Source organism: Aethalodelphis obliquidens, unplaced genomic scaffold (assembly GCF_003676395.1).
Source record: "Aethalodelphis obliquidens isolate GAN/ISIS:26980383/991018 unplaced genomic scaffold, ASM367639v1 scaffold6, whole genome shotgun sequence".
Lineage (NCBI taxonomy): Eukaryota > Metazoa > Chordata > Mammalia > Artiodactyla > Delphinidae > Aethalodelphis > Aethalodelphis obliquidens.
Genome location: NW_020837950.1, coordinates 39,686,339 through 39,707,710, shown reverse-complemented (window position 1 = coordinate 39,707,710; position 21,372 = coordinate 39,686,339). Strand labels below are relative to the sequence as shown.

At 42.3% G+C, this 21,372-nt stretch overlaps 1 protein-coding gene across 5 annotated transcripts in view; it reads left to right on the top strand.

Moving 5' to 3' along the window:
- Window positions 1-21,372, top strand: part of EVC2 (EvC ciliary complex subunit 2) — a 135,819-nt gene that overhangs the window by 32,997 nt on the left and 81,450 nt on the right. For all 5 annotated transcript variants that reach the window (XR_003432220.1, XR_003432221.1, XM_027103386.1 and 2 more), the window contains 2 exons: window positions 6,893-7,027; window positions 9,854-9,993. Coding sequence is in view for 3 of the 5 variants with exons in the window: in XM_027103386.1 (XP_026959187.1) it covers window positions 6,893-7,027; window positions 9,854-9,993 (275 nt within the window). In the remaining 2 variants the exon portion in view is untranslated. The remainder of the gene's footprint in view (window positions 1-6,892; window positions 7,028-9,853; window positions 9,994-21,372) is intronic.

The following is a 21,372-nucleotide window of genomic DNA, read 5'->3' as shown; positions in this document are numbered from 1 at the left end:
GATTTCAGCATAGCTTTTTGGAGGACACAGTTCAACCCCCTACATGCATCTAGCCCAGGGAGTGGCATATTGTAGGTGATCAAATGTCATTCATTCCCTTACCTCTCCATTCTTCTCCCTAAGGCTGTAAAATTAGAAGTGTTTGCCTTCTGTCAGTAGCGAACTCTGAAGACGAATCGCTGATCTATAGCCTTTTGTTCTCTTTAAACACAGATGTTTTGTCTCCTTTCCATCAGTATTTTAATGTAACCTGTTTGCACTGCTTTTCATAGTTACCCAGTTTATTGATTTTCTTCTTATCTGATAGGTTCACAAATCAGAGCTTAGAAGGCTATTTCCAGTGCAAATGGAGAACTTGCGTTTCAATTTGGTGCTAATGAAAATGTAAGATTTAGAATCAGGATGTTTGAGTCTGAAAACAGAATTGGTTTCCTGACCACCTCTGATAACAGCCTCTATGGACAGAGGCTGATTCATCATAGGTGAGTCATATGTGGCAACACACTTTGATTCAGGTTCCAGTAATTGTCTGGACCGAAGCTCCTGTTCCCAACCTAACTTGGCTTTGACTGTTTGGAAGGTCAGGTTGGCTTTGTTGGTCTGTCAGAAAAATTTAACCTTAACTACAGTGTGCATTGTGACCACAGTAATGAGGAATGCGTTAGTTGTCTTCCAGCTCCTACATAATGCATTAAATGTTGCCGTAATCTGCAGCCACTTTTTTACTGAAGAATAGTTGATTTACAATGTTGCATAAGTTTCAGGTGTACAGAAAAGTGATTCAGTTATACATATATATATTCTTATTCATATTCTTTTCCTTTGTAAATTATTAAAAAATATTGAGTATAGTTCCCTGTGCTATACAGTAGGATCTTGTTGGTTATTTTACATATAGTAGTGTATATATGTTAATCCCAAACTCTTAATTTATCCCTCCTCCCAACCTGTCCCCTTTGGTAACCATGAGTTTGTTTCCTATGTCTGTGGGTTTATTTCTATTTTGTATATAAGTTCATTTATATCATATTTTTAGATTCCACATATAAGTGATATCTTATGATATTTGTCTTTCTGTCTGGTTTAATTCACTTAGTATGATCATCTCTAGGTCCATCCATATTGCTGCAAATGGCATTATTTCATTCTTTTTTATGGCTGAGTAATATTCCATTGTATATATGTACCACGTCTTCTTCATCCATTCATCTGTTGATGGATATTTAGGTTGCTTCCATGTCTTGACTATTATAAATAGTGCTGCAATGAACATTGGGGCCTGCAACCATTTTGAATTAAACTTGTCACAGGTTGGCTTCTCTGGAAGCAGATGCCAAGACAGAGTTGGGGTATAACATGGTAACCAGTGTGCAGAAAAGTTGACATAGCTGGCCTGAGACTGCTATCCTTAGAAAGCCCTACTTACAAGGTTAGCCCTTGGCTGGCATCTGGGAACTTGGATTTCAGGATGATTCTCACCATTTACTGAACTATGGGTGGCTCACCCACCTAAACTGTTTTTATAAAGAATGTATTTTATGTTGAACACCTCATTTCCGTCTGGAGTCTGGGATTTTGGTACATGCCAGGCAGAGGGTGCCTAAGTGACTAGTCCTGAATAAAAACCTTGGGTACTGAGTCTCAAATGAGCTTCACTGGTGGACAGCGTTTATGCTCATTGCTGCAGGAATTAAGCGTGCCCTTTGTAGCTCCACTGAGAGAGGACCTTAGAAGCTTGCTCCTGGTTTCCCCGGACTTTGCCCTACATGCCTTTTCCTTTTGCTGAGTTTTCTTTGTATCCTTTCACTGTAATCATAGCTGTAGAATGATTATATGCTGAGTCCTTTGTGATTATATATGAGTCTTAGTGAATCATCTAACCTGGGGGTGGTCGTGGGGTTCCCCCAACACAATCAGATCACCTGCGAAGGGGAGGAGGAGGAAGCAGGTTTGGGCAGAGAAGGAAGTCAAGTGTGATCCAGGCTGACAAAGCTTCACCTTGCAGAGAGCTGTGGGGCAAGTGTTGTCACCTGTCTGAGCATCCCTCATCAGGCTAAATGGCTGGCCATTATGCCTCTGCCTTGTTCTGTTACCAGATGTCGGCATGACCTAGGTGAGGTGGCTCTCTGCAGCTGATCTAGACCATGAAGTGGGAGGTCTACTGACCACACTGCCCGTAGCTGGACACCTAGTCCTTCCCTGAAGGGAGATCTGGGTGGTGCATCTCCTTGTCTACCAAACTTACCTTTAGAACTCATTATTATCATTTTTTGTCTCCTGATTATACAATTAATACATGCCCATTATAGAAAACACAAACATAAAGAGAAAATTCATCAAATAATTACGCTCAACAAAATTCTGGAATATTTTCTTCATAGGTTCCATATGTATATGGGTGCATATATATTATTTTAATGTAATTGGAATTTTTATGTATATACAGCTTTGTGTCTTCTTTTAAAATGTTATACTAGCATATAGACCCTTTTTATATTACTAAAAATTCAGCATGCAAAAGTCAGTTGCTTTTATATACATACACAATGAACAATCCAAAAAGGAAATTAAGAAAACAATTTAATTTACAGTAGCATCAAAAAGAATAAAATACTTAGGAATAAGCTTAACCAAGAGGTAAAAGACTTGTACACTGAAAGCTACAAAACACTGCTGAGAGAAAATTAAAGACCAGTAAGTGGAAAATCATCCCTTGTCCATAGACTGGAAGACTTCATATTGCTATGATCTACAAATGCAGTGCAATCTCTGTCAAAATTCTAATGACATTTTTTTTGTAGAAATAGAAAGAAAACCCATCCTAACATTCATATGAAATCTCAAAGGAACCCAAATAGCCAAGACAATCTTGAAAAAGAACAAAGTTAGAAGTCTCACGCTTCCTGATTTCAAAACTTATTACAGAGCTGCAATAATCAAAGCAGTGTGGTAATGTCATGAAGACAGACATAAAGACCAATGAAAAGAATAGAGAGCCCAGGAAAAAAAAAACCCTCACATCTATAATAAAATGATTTTCAACAAGAGTGCCAAGACTATTCTGTGGGGAAAGGATAGTCATTTCAGTAAATGATGTTGGGGAAACTGGATATCCAAAATAAAGTTGGGGTCCAAAATAAAGTTGGACCCCTACCTTATATCATGTACAAAAATTAACTCATTAATTTTTGTTAATTTTGTTAATTTTAATCAAAGACTTAAATGTAAGACCTAAAACTATAAAGCTCTTAGAAGCAGACATGTGGGAAAGCTTCATAACATTGCATTTGGCAGTGATTTATTGGATATGACCCAAGAGCACAGGTAACAAAAGAAAAAAAAACAGATAAATTGGACTACATCAAAATTAATAACTTCTGTGCACCAAAGGACACAATCAACAGAGTGAAGGGCAGCTCACAGAATGGGGGGAAGTATTTGCAAATCATTTATATGATAAAAGGTTAATATCTATACCACATAAAGAAATCCTATGTCTTAGTCTGGGCCGCTATAACAAAGTGTCATAGAATGAATGGCTTATACAACCCACATTTATTTCTCACAGTTCTTTAGGCTGCGAAGTCCAAGGTCAAAGTAGGTATGCCAGTAGATATGGTATCTGGTGAGAACCCATTTCCTGGTTTGTAGATGGCCATCTTCTCATTGAATCTGCCTTTGGCAGAGAGCAGAAAGAGCTCTGGTCCATTTGTCTCTTTATAAGGATACCATTTACCTCCCAAAGGCCCCATCTCCTAATACCATCACAAGGGCGGTTAGAATTTCAACATATGAATTTTGGGAATACACACAAACATTCAGTCCCTAATGTCCTACAACTCAATAACAATAATAACCAAACAACCAGATTAAAAAATTGGTAAGAGACTTGAATAGACATTTCTCCAAAGAAGATACACAAACTGTTTCATTTTTTTAAAGTTAGACAAAGGTAGCTAACTGAATATAACCATTGAAATTGGGAGAAAGTGTAGGGAGGGTTATTTGTAGGTAACAATCCTTCAAAATTTGGGGGTAAAAATTCGTGAGCTAAAATCCACATCTGTCGTAGCAGGAATTCATAAGTAATGTGTAATGTTGACATATCAAGGAATAAAGATGTATGCATAATTTTTAGAGTATTTAAGTTAACTAACCATTCTGGTTCACTAAACCATAGAAACTGAAACCAGTATCTCTTTAAGATAGTTGCCTCTGGGAAGTGGGGTTAGAAGAGGATGCAGAAGGACACACAGGATATTTGCTTCTCTTTTTAAACCCTTGGTTTCTGTTAAACACCTTTTTTTTCCCTAGCAGGCATGCATTATTCTGCTTCTCAAAACTTGTAAAATGACTGCATGATTGGCCGTTATGGATAGAATAACTCATAGAAGCTTAAAATATTTAACCCTTCTTTGTGTTGTGCAGCATTTAGGATACGTCCCATTTGTGTTATTTTATATGATGTTCTTAAAAGCAGCCTTATATATAAATAAATCTTCATGCATATTTCTGGATCAAACCAACCTGTGTATAAGCTTTTATGCCTATTTTTGTATTATCTCCTGAGGAGTGAATCCTGGATATGAAATCACTAGGTTAAAGGGGTGAACATTTTAAAGCCCCTTGTTATGGACACAGACATTTTTTCCATTTCATTTTTGAGTATAGACATTTTGGTGAGAGCACTCCAAAGGATGGAAGTATCATAAAAATCTTAGTCTCTTTTAGTCCAGGCCTGTTTTCGAGGTCACGTTCTGAAGAAATGACTGGGTAGCGGTCACCACGTAGCATCTCCCTTTCTGTACCAGTGGAGTGGCCTTGGGTCACCCAACCCACAAAGGAAGGCAGGGCCAGAACCACTTACATTTAGTCAGTGAGTGCCACGGGTTAGGCCCTCTTCTAGTGACTTCATTGGACTCTGTTCATGTCTCATGTTTAATCCTCAGTACAACCTTTGGAAGGCTCTTGTCTCTGTCTTACAAGGGAAGAGCAAAGGCAAGGAGAGATGAAGTTACTTGCCCCAATGCCACACGGCCAGTAAGCAGCAGAGATGGGTCCCACACCCAGGGGTCTGAGTCTAGAGCCCAAACTGCACTCTCTGTGCTGTTACAGGCCCTTATCTGTGAGAAGCAAGTAGGCTGGGTCAGCCCCGGTCAGTGTCCACAGGAAGAGTGTAATCACACAAGGGGAGAACGCATCAGCATCTTCTTAGTTTCTAGCATATTGCCTGGTACACAGGGGACACCCAGTACCTATTTGTCGACTAAATAGATAAGCCAGACTTTACACCAAACTCCTCTACATTATTATTTTGTTTAATCTTCATGCTGTGAGGTATTTTTATCCCCATGTTACAGATGAGAGAACTGAGGTTTCCAGAGGTCAAGTCACTTGCCCAAAGTATAGAGCTGTTTCGATAGAGGAGGCATTGTAATTCAGGCCTGTAGGATTTTTTTTTTTTTTTTTTTGGCTGTGTTGGGTCTTCATTGCTACACGTGGGCTTTCTCTAGTTGCAGCGAGCGGAGGCTACTCTTGGTTGCAGTGTGCGGGTTTCTCGCTGCGGTGGCTTCTGTCTTGTTGCAGAGCACGGGCTCTAGGCTGCTGGCTAGAGTAGTTGTGGCACGTGGGCGCAGTAGTTGTGGCTCGCGGGCTCTAGAGTGCAGGCTCAGTAGTTGTGGCGCACGGGCTTAGTTGCTCCGCGGCATGTGGGATCTTCCCGGACCGGGGCTCGAACCTGTGTCCCCTGCATTGGCAGGCAGATTCCTATCCACTGCGCCACCAGGGATGCCCCAGGCCTGTAGGATTTGAAACCAGAGCTGTTTTTATTTTGCTCAGAGTGTCTTTGGGAGAATTCAAGAAGTTAATTCTTGTGAAACCCTTAGCCTAGGGGTTCTCAAAGGGTGGGAGCTTCCCCTGGGAGCTTGCTAGAAATGCCTCTTCTCGGTTCCTGCCCCAGGTCTAGTGACTCAGAATCCCCGAGGGAGGGGCCCAGCAATTTGTTTGCACAGACCCTGCAGGTGATTCTGATGTGAGCTCCGACGTAGGAGCACAGCCTTAGCCCCAAGCCTGCCCCATGCTGAGTGCAGCAGCAGCTGCTGCTGTCTTTGGCATCACGTTCTAGATCCCAAAGAAATGGTGGAGGGAGGGGAGGAATGTGGGGTGTCTAGAACTTACTGCTTCTCACAGTTGTTATTTGGTGCCAGCCCCTTCTGGCCCATCAGTGGAGTCACACTGGTCCCAGGATGTCGCAACTGGAGCCCGGAGGAAGCCTTTGAGGAGGGAGAAGTACACTGGGCACATTAAGGGAAGCTCACGTGAACTCTCGAGCTCCCCCTGGCGGGTCATTTACTGGACTGCCTGGCAGCTGGTCTGCCTCCCGCTGTGTGATGCCTCCCCAGCCACGTGCATCCTCCAGAGTGATCCTGAAGTCCAGAGCGGGCTGCACCCCTAATGGGACGTGTTCCCAGGGCGGGGAGAGCGGACAGCTTTGAGGGAAGTTGAGGGCACCCTGGATTCTTCCTCTGCCCTCTGCAAACTTCTGCCCGACTCAAAACATTTCACAGATCCTTAGTGCTGCCTTAGGTTTGTTACATATTTGATTTGAGAATTTAACATTCCTGAGCACCTGTGATGTGTCAGGCTTGGGGTGGTTGGTCCTACTGTGTGCAAGCCTCCATGTTCAGCTCCTTGAAGTGCTTGCCCCGTTTAACTTGGGCCCGGAGAGGTCCAGCGATGGTCTCAAGGCAACCAGCTAATAGGTGGCAGAGCTCGGTCTAAACCCAGGTCGGTTTCACTAACTCTGCGCTTGTTCTGCTTTAACGCAGTTGTAACTTGACTTGAAAAATGTAAAGTGTGGCCACAAACAAATCTCTCTCTCTTATCCCCATAGGTTCTACCAAACCACGGCCTCCACGCAGCAGGGTTCTTCATGGCCTTCATCCTCTCCCTGGTGCTGACCTGGGCTGTGCTTTTCTTCATGGTTCGATATCAGTGTCTGAAGGGAAGCATGCTTACCAGACATCAGGTGGGAGTCCACATGCATCCTCTCCCTGGAGGATAGTTGGTTGGTGGTAGATGTGAGGTTGAAGTTGATCCTTCAGTTCAGTCAGTCTCAACTCTGTATCAATGTCGGGACCCCCAGGGAACCGTGAGGCATGCTCATACCCAGGCCCTCCTGCACAGACTCTGACTGCTTTGTCCCGGGAGCCATTCCCAATCATTAGTAGTTTTTAAAAGCTCCCTGGATGATTCTAACAAACGACCAGGATTGGGAACCCCTGCAGTCTGACTGAATAACTGAGCGCCCACCTGTATGGCCAGCTGTGCACTCATACCACACCCTGACTCAGGTCCTGGTCTACACTTCCCTCTGAAAAGTCTTTGAAGACTTACTTTGTTTGACCTCAGGGTGAAGCCCGGATGCCTTAGCATGGCTTATAAAGAAAGTCCCCTGTGGTCCAGCTTCACACCTCAACTTCCGGCTCTACCCAATGACTGCTGAGCTCTCCACACTCACCTGGATGCTTTTATAATCCTCTCTCCGCTCTTCAATGAGCAGAACTCTGACGCATCCTTTAAGACTCATCTCGGGCCTTGCCTGTCCTTGGAAGTCATCCCTGGCCACTTCCTGGCTAAGTTGGGGACTCTCTCTCTGGGTTCCTGCACTAGCTTTTGGACCCCACCCAGCATTTATCCCCACCTGTGAACTCCTCAATCTCTGTTTTCCTGTCTTGGCCTGGGTTCCCACAGAAGCACATCCTGAGACTAAGACCCAAATGCAAACAGTTTATATGGGAAGTGATCCCAGGAAGTAATGGTAGGAGGTGGGGAAGTGAGGCGGGAAGGGAAGGCAGTCAGTCAAGCTTCCACTGTGGGCACCTGGGGCTTTATCCCACCCAGGATAAAGCCTGAGGGGAGAAGGAGCCAGGGTATTTAGCCATCAAATCCCATTGGTCATTGGTTGACGACAGGGGGTGAGGGGGCCAGGGCAAAGGGTAACGTTATTTCCCTGGCATAGGCTCTGAAAGCCAGCAGGAGCCTTCAGGGGAGGAAGCAGCATAGGTGTTGGCCGGTGGATCTTGGGCTAAAAGGCACTGAACGACAAGGGCGAGGAGACACGGATGAAGCATGGATGCTGGCTGCTGTAATCCCCATTGCCTTGTACAGAGCCTGGCGCTTAGAAGGCACTCAGTAAACGTGTGAAGGAATGAATGAGCCCCCAGCCAGAGGATGGGCAGACAGAGGAAGGAAAGCAGGGCACAGTCCTAGGGTGAGAAGGCACTGCTGGGACTGAGCACCCTGGTAGGTTGTTTGTTCCTTCAGGGCCATGGAGGCTGCAGCTGCTGTGACTCTGTCACCCAGAGGTCCAGCAGCTTGAAAGGAACATCGATCATCTTTCTCCCTCACCGTACAGTGAGGAAACTGAGGCCCGTGAAGCTCAACAACCTGCTTCACGTGGCCGAGTGTAGGCTGGACCTGGCTTCCGAGGACCACCCTGCCGCCCTCTCTGGAGGCTGGCAGTCCTGTGCCATTGTTCATTTTGTTTCTGCTTCCTGGAGAAGAGAGTTGTTATTTCAAAGTGAGGTCAGCCCACAGTCTCCTTGGCAGGCAGAAGTGAGGAAAAGAAAAATGGCCCATCTAAAAAGACATTCCACTTACTCTCCAAAAAAGACATTCCACTTACTCTCCCAAAGCTGTTATCAATCACAGAACAGAACTCACCCTGCTACTTCGATGAAGGAGCAGGATTCATTTCTTGGAGATTAAAGGCTGATTGTTACAACCGCGGGAGGAAAGCACAGTGTGAATTTGACTTAAGATCTGAAGCCTCTTATAGAATTTTTTTTTCCCGGCATCACAAAACGATCTCTCTTCACATTAAAAAAATTTTTTTCCATCGTGGTAGTAACCAAGGAGACAACATGCTGTAAACAGAAGGCAGCCTTTAGAGTTAGATAGACTTTGGGTCAAAAACCAAGCAGGCTCTTTATGAGCTGTGTGAACTCAGATAATGTCATTTCATCTCTCTGAGCTGCAGTTCCATGTACGTAAAGTGGGGGCATCAACACTCACTTGGTGTGACGGTTTCATGGTATGACACATACAGGCACAGGGACAGGAATTCTTAAATGTTAGTTATAATTATCATGCATTTCTGCAGAAATAATGATGATAGTGAGCAAAACAGATATATCATCTACCCAATCGGAGGGTTGAGCTTAATTATCTCTGATGTCACTTCCATGTGACAACTCTATAGTCTGATTAGAAACCAGCCAGATCCATGATGTTGACGTCCATCTGCCAACTGTAATTTTCCTCTGCATGATGGTGATGATGATGGTGATGGTGATGATGTTGGTGGTGATGATGATGGTGATGGTGATGATGTTGGTGATAATGGTGATGATGATGGGGATGGTGATGATGTTGGTGATAATGGTGATGATGATGATGGGGATGGTGATGATGGTGTTGATGATAATGGGGATGGTGATGATGTTGGTGATAATGGTGATGATGATGATGGGGGTGGTGATGATGATGGTGGTGATGATGATGGTGAAGTATTTTTATTACATCTTTATAGTTATAAAGGTCTTTCCATCCATTGCTCTGCTTTATCCACACAACAAGCCTGTGCAGGGCTACCAGAATTATTATCCCACTTCTTTGATGGAAAATGAGGCTCAAGGAAGTGCAATGTCTTGCCTGAGTCTTACCAGCTCACAAGTGGGTGGGGCCAGCTAGGTTCTCTGACTGCAGATCCCCACCTACTCTCATGACTTTTCCAGCTTGTGACGTTCACAAGAAGGCCTACTCAATTGTGGTTTCTGAAATTCTCCTGAAGGTTCAGCATCACGAGAGCAAGCTGGAGCGCTCCCAGTTCACCTCAGCTGATGGTATGAATGAAGATCTCACTCTAAATGACCAAATGATAGACATTCTGTCTTCAGAGGACCCCGGGAGCATGCTTCAAGCCTTAGAAGAGTAAGAATTCTAAGTCACATTATACTTCCATGGATATGATGAATGTTTTACCTATAGCAGCATGAGAGCAAACACTGAGTGTATTTCATTCATTAATTCATCCTATTAATCATTAATTTGTCATTCAGTAGTCATAATCGAACAACTGCCGTGCCCTGAACACTGTGCTTGGTATTTGAGAAAAGAGATAAGACATAGGTTGAGCTGTGAGGCAGTCTGACCTAGTGGGAAGACAAACACAGAAACAGAAGTGACCATAAAAGTTTGATGAGTACCATGCTAAGATCGGGGCTAGCTGAGCCCAGGAGAAAAAGTAATTACCTCTGAGCGGGTCATGGAGATGCTTCCCAGAGGAAGAGATATTTTAACTAATTCTTGAAGCACGGGCAGAAGTTTTTCAAGTAGATGAAGGGAGGAGAGGCTTTTCAGGCAGAGGAAAGACAGGACAGATGCCAAGATAGGAAGTGACCAAGATGTGTACATTTGGTGAAGTGTAAGGAGCTCAGTATGATTGATGTGTGGACTGGAGTATTGAGCAGTGTATTGAAGGAGAGGAAGTAACACCTTGAGAGAGAGGCCAGACCAGGTGATGTGATTGTTGGCTAAACTGAATTCAGTTCTTTTTATTTTTTATTTTATTTTAAATTTTTGTCTATTTATTTATCTATAATTTACTTTTAAGGACAGGACCTGAGTATCTTTATTTTATTTTATTACTTAGTGAGGTAATGTTGGTTTATAACATTATATATTTCACGTGTACAACATTAAATATTTCTACTTCTCTATACCCTGCAGTATGTTCACCACCAAAAATTTAATCTTCTTCCATCACCATACAGTTGATCCCCTTTACCCATTTTGCCCTCCCCCACCATTCCTCTGTGGTAACCACTATTCTGATCTCTGTATATACATGTTTGATTTTGTTCATTTATTTTGTGTTTTTGTTTGTTTATTTTCTATATTCCACATATGACTGAAATCATATGATATTTTCTTTCTCCACCTGACTTATTTCACTTACATAATACCCTCAAGGTCCATCTATGTTGTTGCAAATGGCAAGATTTCATCTTTTTATGGCTGAGTAATATTCCATACACATATCACATCTTTATCCATTCATCTGTTAATGGGCACTTAGGTTGCTTCCATATTTTGGCAATTGTAGTGATGCAGTGAGCATAGGAGTGAATGTATTTTTTTCAAATTAATGTTTTCATATTCTTTGGATAAATACCCAGAAGTGGGATAGCTGGATTATATAGTGGTTCTGTTCTTATTTTTTTTGAGGAATCTCGATACTGTTTTCCATAATGGCTGCACCAATTTACATTCCCACCAACACTTGTTATTTCTTGCCTTTTTGATAATAGTCATTCCAACAGGTGTGAGGTGATATCGCATTGTGGTTTTAATTTGCATTTCCCTAATAATTCTGCTATTGTTTTCATGTGCCTGTTGGCCATCTGTATGTCTTCTTTGAAAAAATGTCTATTCAGCTCCACCCATTTTTCAATTGGGTTGTTTTGTTGTTGAGTTGTATCTGTTCTTTATATATTTTGGGTATTACTACTTATCAGATATATTGTTTACAAATATCTTCCATCCGGTAGGTTGTTTTTCGGTTTTGCTGATAGTTTCGTTTCCTTTGCTGTGCAGAATCTTTTTAGTTTGATGTAGTTCCATTTGTTTATTTTTGCTTTAGATTCCTTTGCCTGAGGAGACATATCTGGAAAGATATTGTTAAGACCCATGACCAAGAGCATACCACCTATGTTTTCTTCTAGGAGTTTTATGGTTTCAGGTTTTACATTTAAGTCTTCAATCCATTTTGAATTGAGTTTGGTGTATGATATGAGATAGTGATCTAGTTTCATTTTTTTTTTTTGCATGTGGTTGTCCAGCTTTCCCAACACCATTTATTGAAGAGACTGTCCTTTATCCATTGTATGTTCTTTGCTCCTTTGTTGTAAATTAATTGTCCATATATGCATGGGTTTACTTCTGGGCTCTCAATTCTGTTCCATTGATCTATATATCTGTTTTTGTGCCAGTACCACACCATTTTGATTACTATGGCTTTGTAATATAGTTTGAAATCAGGGCATGTGATACCTCCAGCTTTGTTCTTTTTTCTCAGGATTGCTTTGGCTATTCAGGGTCTTTTGTGGTTCCACATAAATTTTAGAATTTTTGTTCTATTTCTGTGAAAAATGTCCTTGAGATTTTGATAGAGATTGCATTGAATCTGTAGATTACTTTAGGTAATATGGATGCTTTAGCAATGTCATTCTTCCAATCCACTAGCATGGAATATCTTTCCATTTATTTGTGCCTCCTTCAATTTCTTTCAACAGTGTTTTATAAGTTTCAGTGTACATATTTTCACTTCTTTGGTTAAATTTATTCTTAGTTATTTTATATTTTTTGCTGTGATTGTAAATGGGACTTTTTTTCTTAATTTCTCTTTCTGGTAGCTCATTGTTAGCATATAGAAATGCAACAGATTTTTGTATGTTGATTTTATACCCTGCAATTTTATGTGTTTGTTTATTATTTCTTTTCGTTTTTTTGGTGGAGTCTTTAGGGTTTTCTATGTATAAAATTAGGTCATCTGCAAATAGTGACAGCTTTACTTCTTTCTTTCCAATTTGGATAACTTTAGTTTTTTTCTTCCCTAATTATTCTGGCTAGGACTTCCAATACTGTGTGAAATAATTTCTCCCTTTAGGTCTGTTAATAATTGTTTTATATATTTTGGTGCTCCTATGTTAGGTGCATATACATTAATAACTGTTATGTCTTCTTAGTGAATTTTCCCCTTTATAATTATATACTGTTCATTTTTGTCTCTTGTTACCTTTTGGGCTTGAAGTCTATTTTGTCTGATATGAGTATGGCTACACCCCCTTTTCTGGCTGTCATTTGCTTGAAGTATCATCTTCCATCCCTTCACTTTGAACATGTGTTTGTCTTTAGAGCTGAGATGGGTCTCCTGGAGGTAGCATGTAGTTGGGTCTTGTCTTTTAATCCATCCAACCACTCCATGTCTTTTGATGGGTGAATTCAGTCCATTTACATTTAAGGTTATTATTGATAGATGAGGACTTAGTACTGCCATTTTATCTTTTGTTTCTGGTTGCTCTGTCTCTCCACTGTTTTCTTTCCCCCTATGTTTCTGTCTGCCATTTTGATTTGGTGGTTTTCTCCGATGTTTTTCTCAGTTTCCTCTTTTTATGTTTCGTGTCTCTGCCCTAGATTTATGTTTTGTGGTTTGTGTAATACTTTTCATAGATAAAATAGTCCTTTTTATGCTGATGGCATCTTATCTTCGTTCAACTCTATGGGTTCCACCTTTTTCCTCTTCCCCTTTTTGTTTTCTCAAATTATCCATTTTTATGTTGTGAGTTACCAAACTGAAGTAGTTATCATTATTTTTTCTGCTTTTTCCCCCTCCTTTAACCTTTATGCTATGATAAAATATTGTAAAACCTATTCTGGGAAAGAGTAACAATTTTCTGATTCTGTTTATCACCTTACTCAAACTTTGGGGTACTTTGCCTTTTTGTTTCTGATCAAAGGGCTCCTTTCAACATTTCTTGTAAGACAGGTCTAGTGGTGATGAACTCCCTCAGCTGTTGTTGTCTGGGAAAACCTTTATTTCTCCTTCATATCTGAATGATAACTTTGCTGGATAGAATATTATTGGGTGACAGTTTTTATCTTTCAGTATTTTGAGAATGTCATTCTGCTCCCTCCTGGCCCATAAAGCTTCTGTGGAGAAATCTGATGATAGCCTAATGGTGATTCCTTTGTAGGAACCTTTTTCTCTGTCTGCCTTTAAAATTCTTTCCTGTCATTGACTTTTGACAATTTTAGTATAGTGTGTCTTGGAGAGGGTCTTTTTGCCTTGAGGTAATTAGGTGTTCTCTTAGCTTCACAGACTTGTTTATCCAGTTCCTTTCCCAACTTTGTGAATTCTCAGTTATCATTTCTTTAAATAAACTCTCTGTTCTTTTCTCCCTCTCTTCCCTGGAATACTCATTACCTTAATGTTACCCTTCCTAAATGAGTTGAATAGCTCTCATAGAATTTCCCTGTTTTTTTAACATCTTATTTCTCTTTCCTCTTCTACTTGTATCTTTCTAGATTTCTATTTTTGAGCTCACTAATTCTCTCCTCCATATGGGCTGCTCTATTTCCAAAACATTCTAATGCATTATTTACCTTGTTTATGAGTTCTTCAGCTCTAGAATTTCTGTTTGATTCTTGTTTTGAGTTTCAATTTCTTTGGTAAAGCATTCCTTCTATTCATTCATTTTATTTCTCAGCCCATTGAGCTGCTTTTCTGAGTTTTCTTGTAGCTCACTGAGTTTCTTCATGACAGCTATTTTGAATTCTTTATATGTTAGATCCCAGTATTCCGTGACTTTAAGTTTGGTTTCTGGAGATTGTCATTTTCTTTCTGTGGTGCAGTGTTACTGTGGTTCTTCATGGTGCTTGATGAGTTGTTCCCTTGCCAGTGCATCTGAAGTAGCAAACACCTTTGTGCTTGGTTCTGAGCTGCCTCTAGTTAGATCTGAGAGTTGGCACTTTTCATCCTCCACTGCCTCTGTCAGAGGTGTGGCTCCATGTCTTCCTTATCATTTCTTGTGTCTCCGGGTTTGTTGGTGCCTTGCTGTTGCCACGGTCACTGGCATTGCTACCTGGGGCACCAGGAGGAAAGGCTTTTCTGCCGCGTCTGGGAATCCTTGAGTTGCAGGCTCTGCTACCACAAGGGGTAGTGGAGGGAAGCTGGATTCACACAGGCACCTCTGCCTTGTCCAGTGTTGCACAGTTCATGAGCTCTGCTGCTGGGGGCTAGGGGGTTGAGGGGTCAGAGTCATGGGTGCCTCAGTGGCTGGAGGGACGGGGTCCCAGACCCCACTGCCACTGCTGCCCACTTACCTATGGCCATGGGCGCTGCTGCGGCCAGGATGTCAGTCTTGTGTGCTTCTTCCCCCTGCTGCTACTGGGATCTCTGGGGCTGTGGGTTCATCTGCCATGGCTTGGGGGGCCAGGACTGCAGGCACCAGTCCTGCTGTTCCCCCAGTTCTGCCCCCTCTGTGTGTTCCAGTCTGCTCACCTTTAGATGTACAAATATGTGGAATTCTCTGGCATCCTGTTGGGCAGAGGCACTTTTGTTGCATTGTGGGTGCCTTACTGGTTACTGATTGAAGGGGAGACAAAGAGAGTGTCTCACTCCACCATGATGCTGATGTCCTCCAGTCCACCCATTTATTTTTATTTATTTAACAAATACTTATAATGTTCTATGTATGAGTAATAGAACGTAGAGCCAGACATGGTTCTAAGAACTTTGCAAATATGTATAATCCTCTCAACGACCGTAAGAAGCAGGCATTGATGTTTTTACCATCTTACAGGTGAGGACTTAAGGTTAAAATGCTTGCCCTAGGGCACACACTAGTAAATGAGAGGGGCAGGTTTCAAACCCACTTGCTGTGGCTCCAGGGTACATGCCCTTAATCAGGGTGCTGCACTGACCACGATTTCTCCTGGCCAGGCAATGGGCACAGTCTGCTGGCTGACTGTACCTCAGTAAGTTTCATCAATTTGGCCTTTCCTTCTTTCACTTCACAGATAATTGGCAGGTGACTTCTTTATATGTTCCCTTTTTTCAGTTGTTGCTAAAATTCTCAGTCTTATCTTTTATTTCCTGAAGCATATTAAGTATACTTATTAAGTCTCTGTCTGAAAACTTCATTATCTTTACCCCTGTCCTGTGTCTATTACCTCCTGTTCCTCTTAGTTTATGATCCTATTTTCCTGTCTCCTTGTATGCCTAGGTAGTTTTGATTGTGTGCCAGACATTGTAAACGAAAATGGAGAAGACAGTTTGAGGACTAGGATGATGTTATCTTCCTCCAGGCAACTAAGGGTTTTATTATGGATTACCTCAATCTCATCAGAAATTGAGTTCATTCGAAGTTGGGCTTCATTTCCTCCAAGGGCTGATCTGTTTCAGGTGTCCTTTACTCCTAAGGTATGAATACTAAACAAAAGGCCAAGGGATTGTATCATGGTGACATCTCCTCAGCAGTCTTTGGACTCCAGTTTTCATCATCAGAAATTCTGCTCAGCTTTTCAGCCCCTGGGCTGCCTCTTCTAGAACCACAAGATGCTCTTGGGAACACAGTGACCCCAAATATGGGGCTGCCATCTCTGAGCTTCCTTATTCTCTTCCTTATTCTCTCTAGATCTTAGCCTCATATTTACTCACTGCCTTGTTAGCTCTCAGATGCTTTCAAACAGATTTTGTTTTTGTCCAACTTTTCTAACTGTTTTCAGTGGGATAGTTTGTCAAAATTACCTAGACCACTGTTAATAGGAACAGAATCCTTCTTTGTGTAACTCATACTCTCCACAATGAACCAGATACAGTCCCTGTTATCAGTGGCAGCCTAGGAGGGAGATTGGTGTGGAAACAGACAAGGCTCAAAATAGCATAGAGCAATAGGACTATTGAGTGCATTGGTTAAGACCATGGTCCCTGGAGTTAGGTCAGGTTTAAATCTGGGCTGTATCCCCATGTGGCCTTGGTTTACTTGCTTAAGTGATGGCTTAGGATGGAGAAGAGGAGCTAGGTCACAGAGATCTCTGGATGTCAGGGCTCCAGAGTAGGCATTGGAGACCCAGGCAATGGTTTATTAACACGGGTAGATTTTGTTTTAAAAGACTACTCTGAATGCAGATGGCAAATGGCTTAGAGGGGAGAGTGAGGGAGACTTTGCGGGAGATGTTGAGGTGTGATGTCGGGTGGGAATGGTAGACTTGAGGAGGAGAGGGTCAAGTGAGAAGAGCCTACAGAACCGGGTAACTCGTTGTTACCTTACTGTGTGTGTATGCACAGGGTGGGTGCAGTTTGGACATTGAAGGGGAGGGAACATTTTTGGATGACTCCCCAGGGTTCTGGGTTTTGTTTGTTAGTTTATTTATGTATTTGTGTTTGAGGCGGGGGGGACCACCCAACAGTTCCAGCTGCTCAGTAGATCCAGAGGCTGCAGAAGTGTCCAGGAGATTGGAGGAAGGAGAGGGGTTCGCTTTCAGGACAGTAGTTAGATGCTGAATCTGGGGCAGAGGTCTTTGGAAGATCTATGTATGCCAAATATACCATCTGAAGAGATTGGATTCTCATTTGGTTTTATCAGCTTTTTATTTTTTCTTTCTTTGCTTTCTTGTTCATTTTTGACTGCTGATTATTAATACTGGGACCATGTGGGAACTCTTCAAACTGGATTCCATGTACAGCAACCTTTTTCTGAGTCTAGAGTCAAGAGGCATAGCTTCATCTGCCCATTTTCCACTGGGGAGTAATTTCTATGAATTTTGAGTCATTACCATACTGATAAGTTATAATGCCTTATATTCTTGTATAATAACTCATAGTTGGGTAGTGTATAAAAATGTACAGTCTCTCTCCCAGGCCTTAGTTAATTTGGTCCTCATCCTGATGCTCTTTAGGGCATCTTATTTTTAGTAGTTGATAGTTGAAGAACCTGATGCATGGCTAAGTAAAGAGGTTTATCCATAGTCACACATCTAGTAAGTGACAGAACAGGTCTCGAGCTCTCTCAGAATTTAATATTGAGCACATGATACTTTACAAATATTCCCTGAGCCTCAGTTTCCTCATCTGTCATCTGGAGAAACCATAACCTGCTGCCCTGGGATACTGTGAAGTGTACTGATATGAAAGATACATGATGGTAGAGTTTTCACTGCAATGTTGCCTCTAAGCCTGGATCTCAGTTAAAGGGAGATTAGCAGATGCTGAAGAGAAATGTTCAAGATGATCAGCACTTTCTTGAGTCTTTCTCAAGAACATTGCAGATAGAACCGAAAATGGAAGAGCTTGTCACCGAACCAAACTCCCCTGTTTGCAGTAAAGCCAATCTGCTGACACCTGCTTGTGGTGAAGGAAAGTACAGCTTGATTGCAGGGCGCCAAGCAAGGAGTTCAGGGCAGCTGGAGCTTAAAACCCCGAACTCCCGGGTAGGTTTCATCAAAGAATTCTTTAACTTTTATTTTATTGAAGTATAGTTGATTTACAGTGTTGTGTTAATTTCTGCTGTACATCAGAGTGATTCAGTTATACATAAATACATTCTTTTCCATATTCTTTTTCATTATGGTTTATCGCTAGATACTGAATATAGTTCCCTGTGCTATACAGTAGGACCTTGTTGTTCATCCATTCTATATATAATAGTTTTCAGCAAAGCATTTTAAAAAAATTTTTATTGGAGTATAGTTGCTTCACAATGTTGTATTAGTTTCTGCTGTACAGCAATGTGAATCAGTTATACATATATATATATCCATTCTTATTTAGATTTCCTTCCCCCTTAGGTCACCACAGGGCACTGAGTCCATCAGCAAGGCATTTTTAAAGGCCAGGTGAGAGAGGAGTGTCCCAGGGTATGTGATCAGCTCCTGCACCGTTCTCTGATTGGTTGATGGTGAGGTAACAGGGTGGAGTCACAAGAGTTAACGTTATCAGTCCTCAGGCACCAGTAGGTCGGGGGGGGGGGGGGGGGGGGGGGGGGGGGGGGGGGGTGGGGGTGGCTACATGCTCAAGTAGTTTATTTCTTCCATTTGGTAGGCGTTTTAGCATCTGTAAAACAGCTCAAGAAATGTGCATCCGATACTGTTATCTAGGTCCTTCGGAGAGGAGCTACAGCAGAGGATATGGGGGAGGGGTCTGTCCCAGGAAGGCCCCATAGGGTCCTGCTCTGTTACAAGCTCAGAGGCAAAACTGAGCATCTGTGTGATCCTCTCTCCATGGAACCTGATGGTGAATAGACATGGACCCAAGATAGAATCAGAAACAGCGAGTGTGGCCTCCTCGTCTATAGAGGGACCGCTTATCGGCCCGAGAGGAGAACTCTGTTGCGTCTGACTCACAGCACTTTGTGGGCTGAGGGTATTCTAAGCAGAGAGGGGCTTTCCTCCCGCTTGAAAGGCAGCTCCTTCCCAGCTGAGTGAGTGCCTCGGTGCAGGGCCAGGCCATCAGCTTCGTGAGTGCTGGGCTGACCTGGCACCCAGCTGGGAATTGGGCCTGTTAATCCATTGCTGGGTGTCATGGTCGTGCAGCCATTCAGTTGTGAGCCTTCATTTTAGCTGAATTCCCTCATCAGAATGCCAAGGGCGACAAATTAAAATCCTCCACACTGTCTGAGAGAGTGGAGGGAGGACAGGCAGTGGGGAGAAGGAGGGTGGTTATGGCAGTGATTCGTAAATATCTCTAATTATATTAAGTGGTACGAGCAGGTGATTATCAATGTATTTTGTAACTAAAAGTCTGTTTTCTTCCAAAACTTGAAAATGAGTAGAGTAAAATGATTTGGCTTGTGTGATCAGCACTTAGATGTTTCATTTTGCGAGTAGATCAGACTCTGTCACCTTCTGACCTAATTAATGAAGCCAAATCCAGTTTTTGTACGCTGACACCAAATTAAATCTTGGAGACAGAGTTGTGGGTGAAGTAGAAAAGAATAGCTTTATTTCTTTGCCAGGCAAAGGGGGCCACAGTGGGATATTGCCCTCAAAACTGTGTGTGCCAACCTGGAGCGGGTAGGGAGAAGTTTTATAGTAATAGTTCAAACAGGGCGTGATCAGCTCGTGGACATTCTTCTGATTGGTTGGTGGTGAGGTAAGCGGGAGTCAGCATCACCAACCTTCTGGTTCCAACCGGCCTGGGGTCTACGGGCTTGTGGGCAGCACACAGTTAATTTCTCCCATCTGGTGGGGGTCTCAGTATCTGCAGAACTGTTATGTGTATCCCTTGAGGGGGAACCGGCACCCTGCCCCAAGGCTGCACTATTTCTTGACTGTTCCTCCCTTGTCTAGTATCCTCTCCTTTCCCTAATTAACATCTGTTTGAACCTGCCCTTTGGTACCCAGGGAAGGTCATAGAGGCTGAATGAAACCTATTTCCTGTGATCAAGAAATGGGGGACACAGAAAGGCTTTTTGCCCAGGAGCACCATAGGGTCTTGCTCGGTGTCATTAGTACTATAAAATAGGAAAGTATTGATCATCCCGGTTTTGTTTTAGATTCAAGACGTGTTAGCCTATGAAAAGCTAGCACTAAATATAGGGATAAAGTCTTCCTTTATCCCTATATTTTATGAGATTATTCTCAGCTGCTGCAATTTGCTGATCCTGGTGTGTGAATGCAATAGGGATATTGGGGTTCACCAAGATTTTATTCTTGTAAATTACTTAGTAGCTCTGGACTTTTATATTTATTTCTTCTTGGGAACTGATCTTATTTTGTCTGAGGAGTGTTTAACATTGATTATCAAGCATGACCTGAAAATCCTCACCTAGAGAACTAAATTTTCTCCTCGCTTCCTCTCCCATCTCTCTGCCCTCCCTCCCCATCCTGACACTCAATATTTACTGCATGCCAGGTCTGTTTAAAGCACTGTGATTGGAGGCTCATTTTGGGACCTGGTGATTATTTTAAAAATCGTAACATTGCCAATTACTTTTAATCTTTCCATCTTGATTTATGTCAGGCGTAGAAACTCCCAGAAAGAAAAATGTCACTCAGAATGTCAGGGGATTAATATGCATGGGAATCTGTGATAGTCTCCCCACTAAAAATAGAGTTTTTCTCCAGCAAATCATTTATCCCATTTGTAATTCTTACCTGAGGTTTCGCTGGGATTCTAAATAGGCCTGTGATTTGATTGCCACCTCATTTCCGAGACCCATCAGAGCCATAACTTTGCCCTATATTGCTGATTTATTTTTGACAAAGAGCATTTCCTTGGTTTGCTTGGTTATCTTTTACATTGTTTATTCATAGGCTGCCTCCTACACAGAGCATTTGAGGACGGAATATTTCCTTTGATATTAATCAGGCTCCCCAGCTATGGTTATAATGGAGGTGGCTCAGCCCCAGTCATGCTGGGACAGGAGAAAGGAGGAAATGACCATGACTTGCTGGTCCTGGAAGCTTCTGGAAGCATAGTGTGCCCACAGGGTTTTAGCTCCAGCCTTGCTCTGGCTCTGACCACCACCAAGCATCTCACACCCATGCCCTTACTTCATCCTCATAGCAACTCTAACAAAGGAAGCTGACGTTCGGGAAGGTTTATTGGTTTTGCCTGAGGTCACACAAGTGGTGATAGATTTTGTCCAGGCCTGAGTGCTTTCAAATCCACCGTTCTATTGACAGAACAGCTTTTTAAAGACTGAGCTTAGGTTTTTCTAGAGAGGCAAAGAAAAATAGGAGTAGCTAGTAAGTCCAGGTCTGCGTTTATTTCCTTTGTTATTAAAAGGAAGCTTACTGTTATCTTTC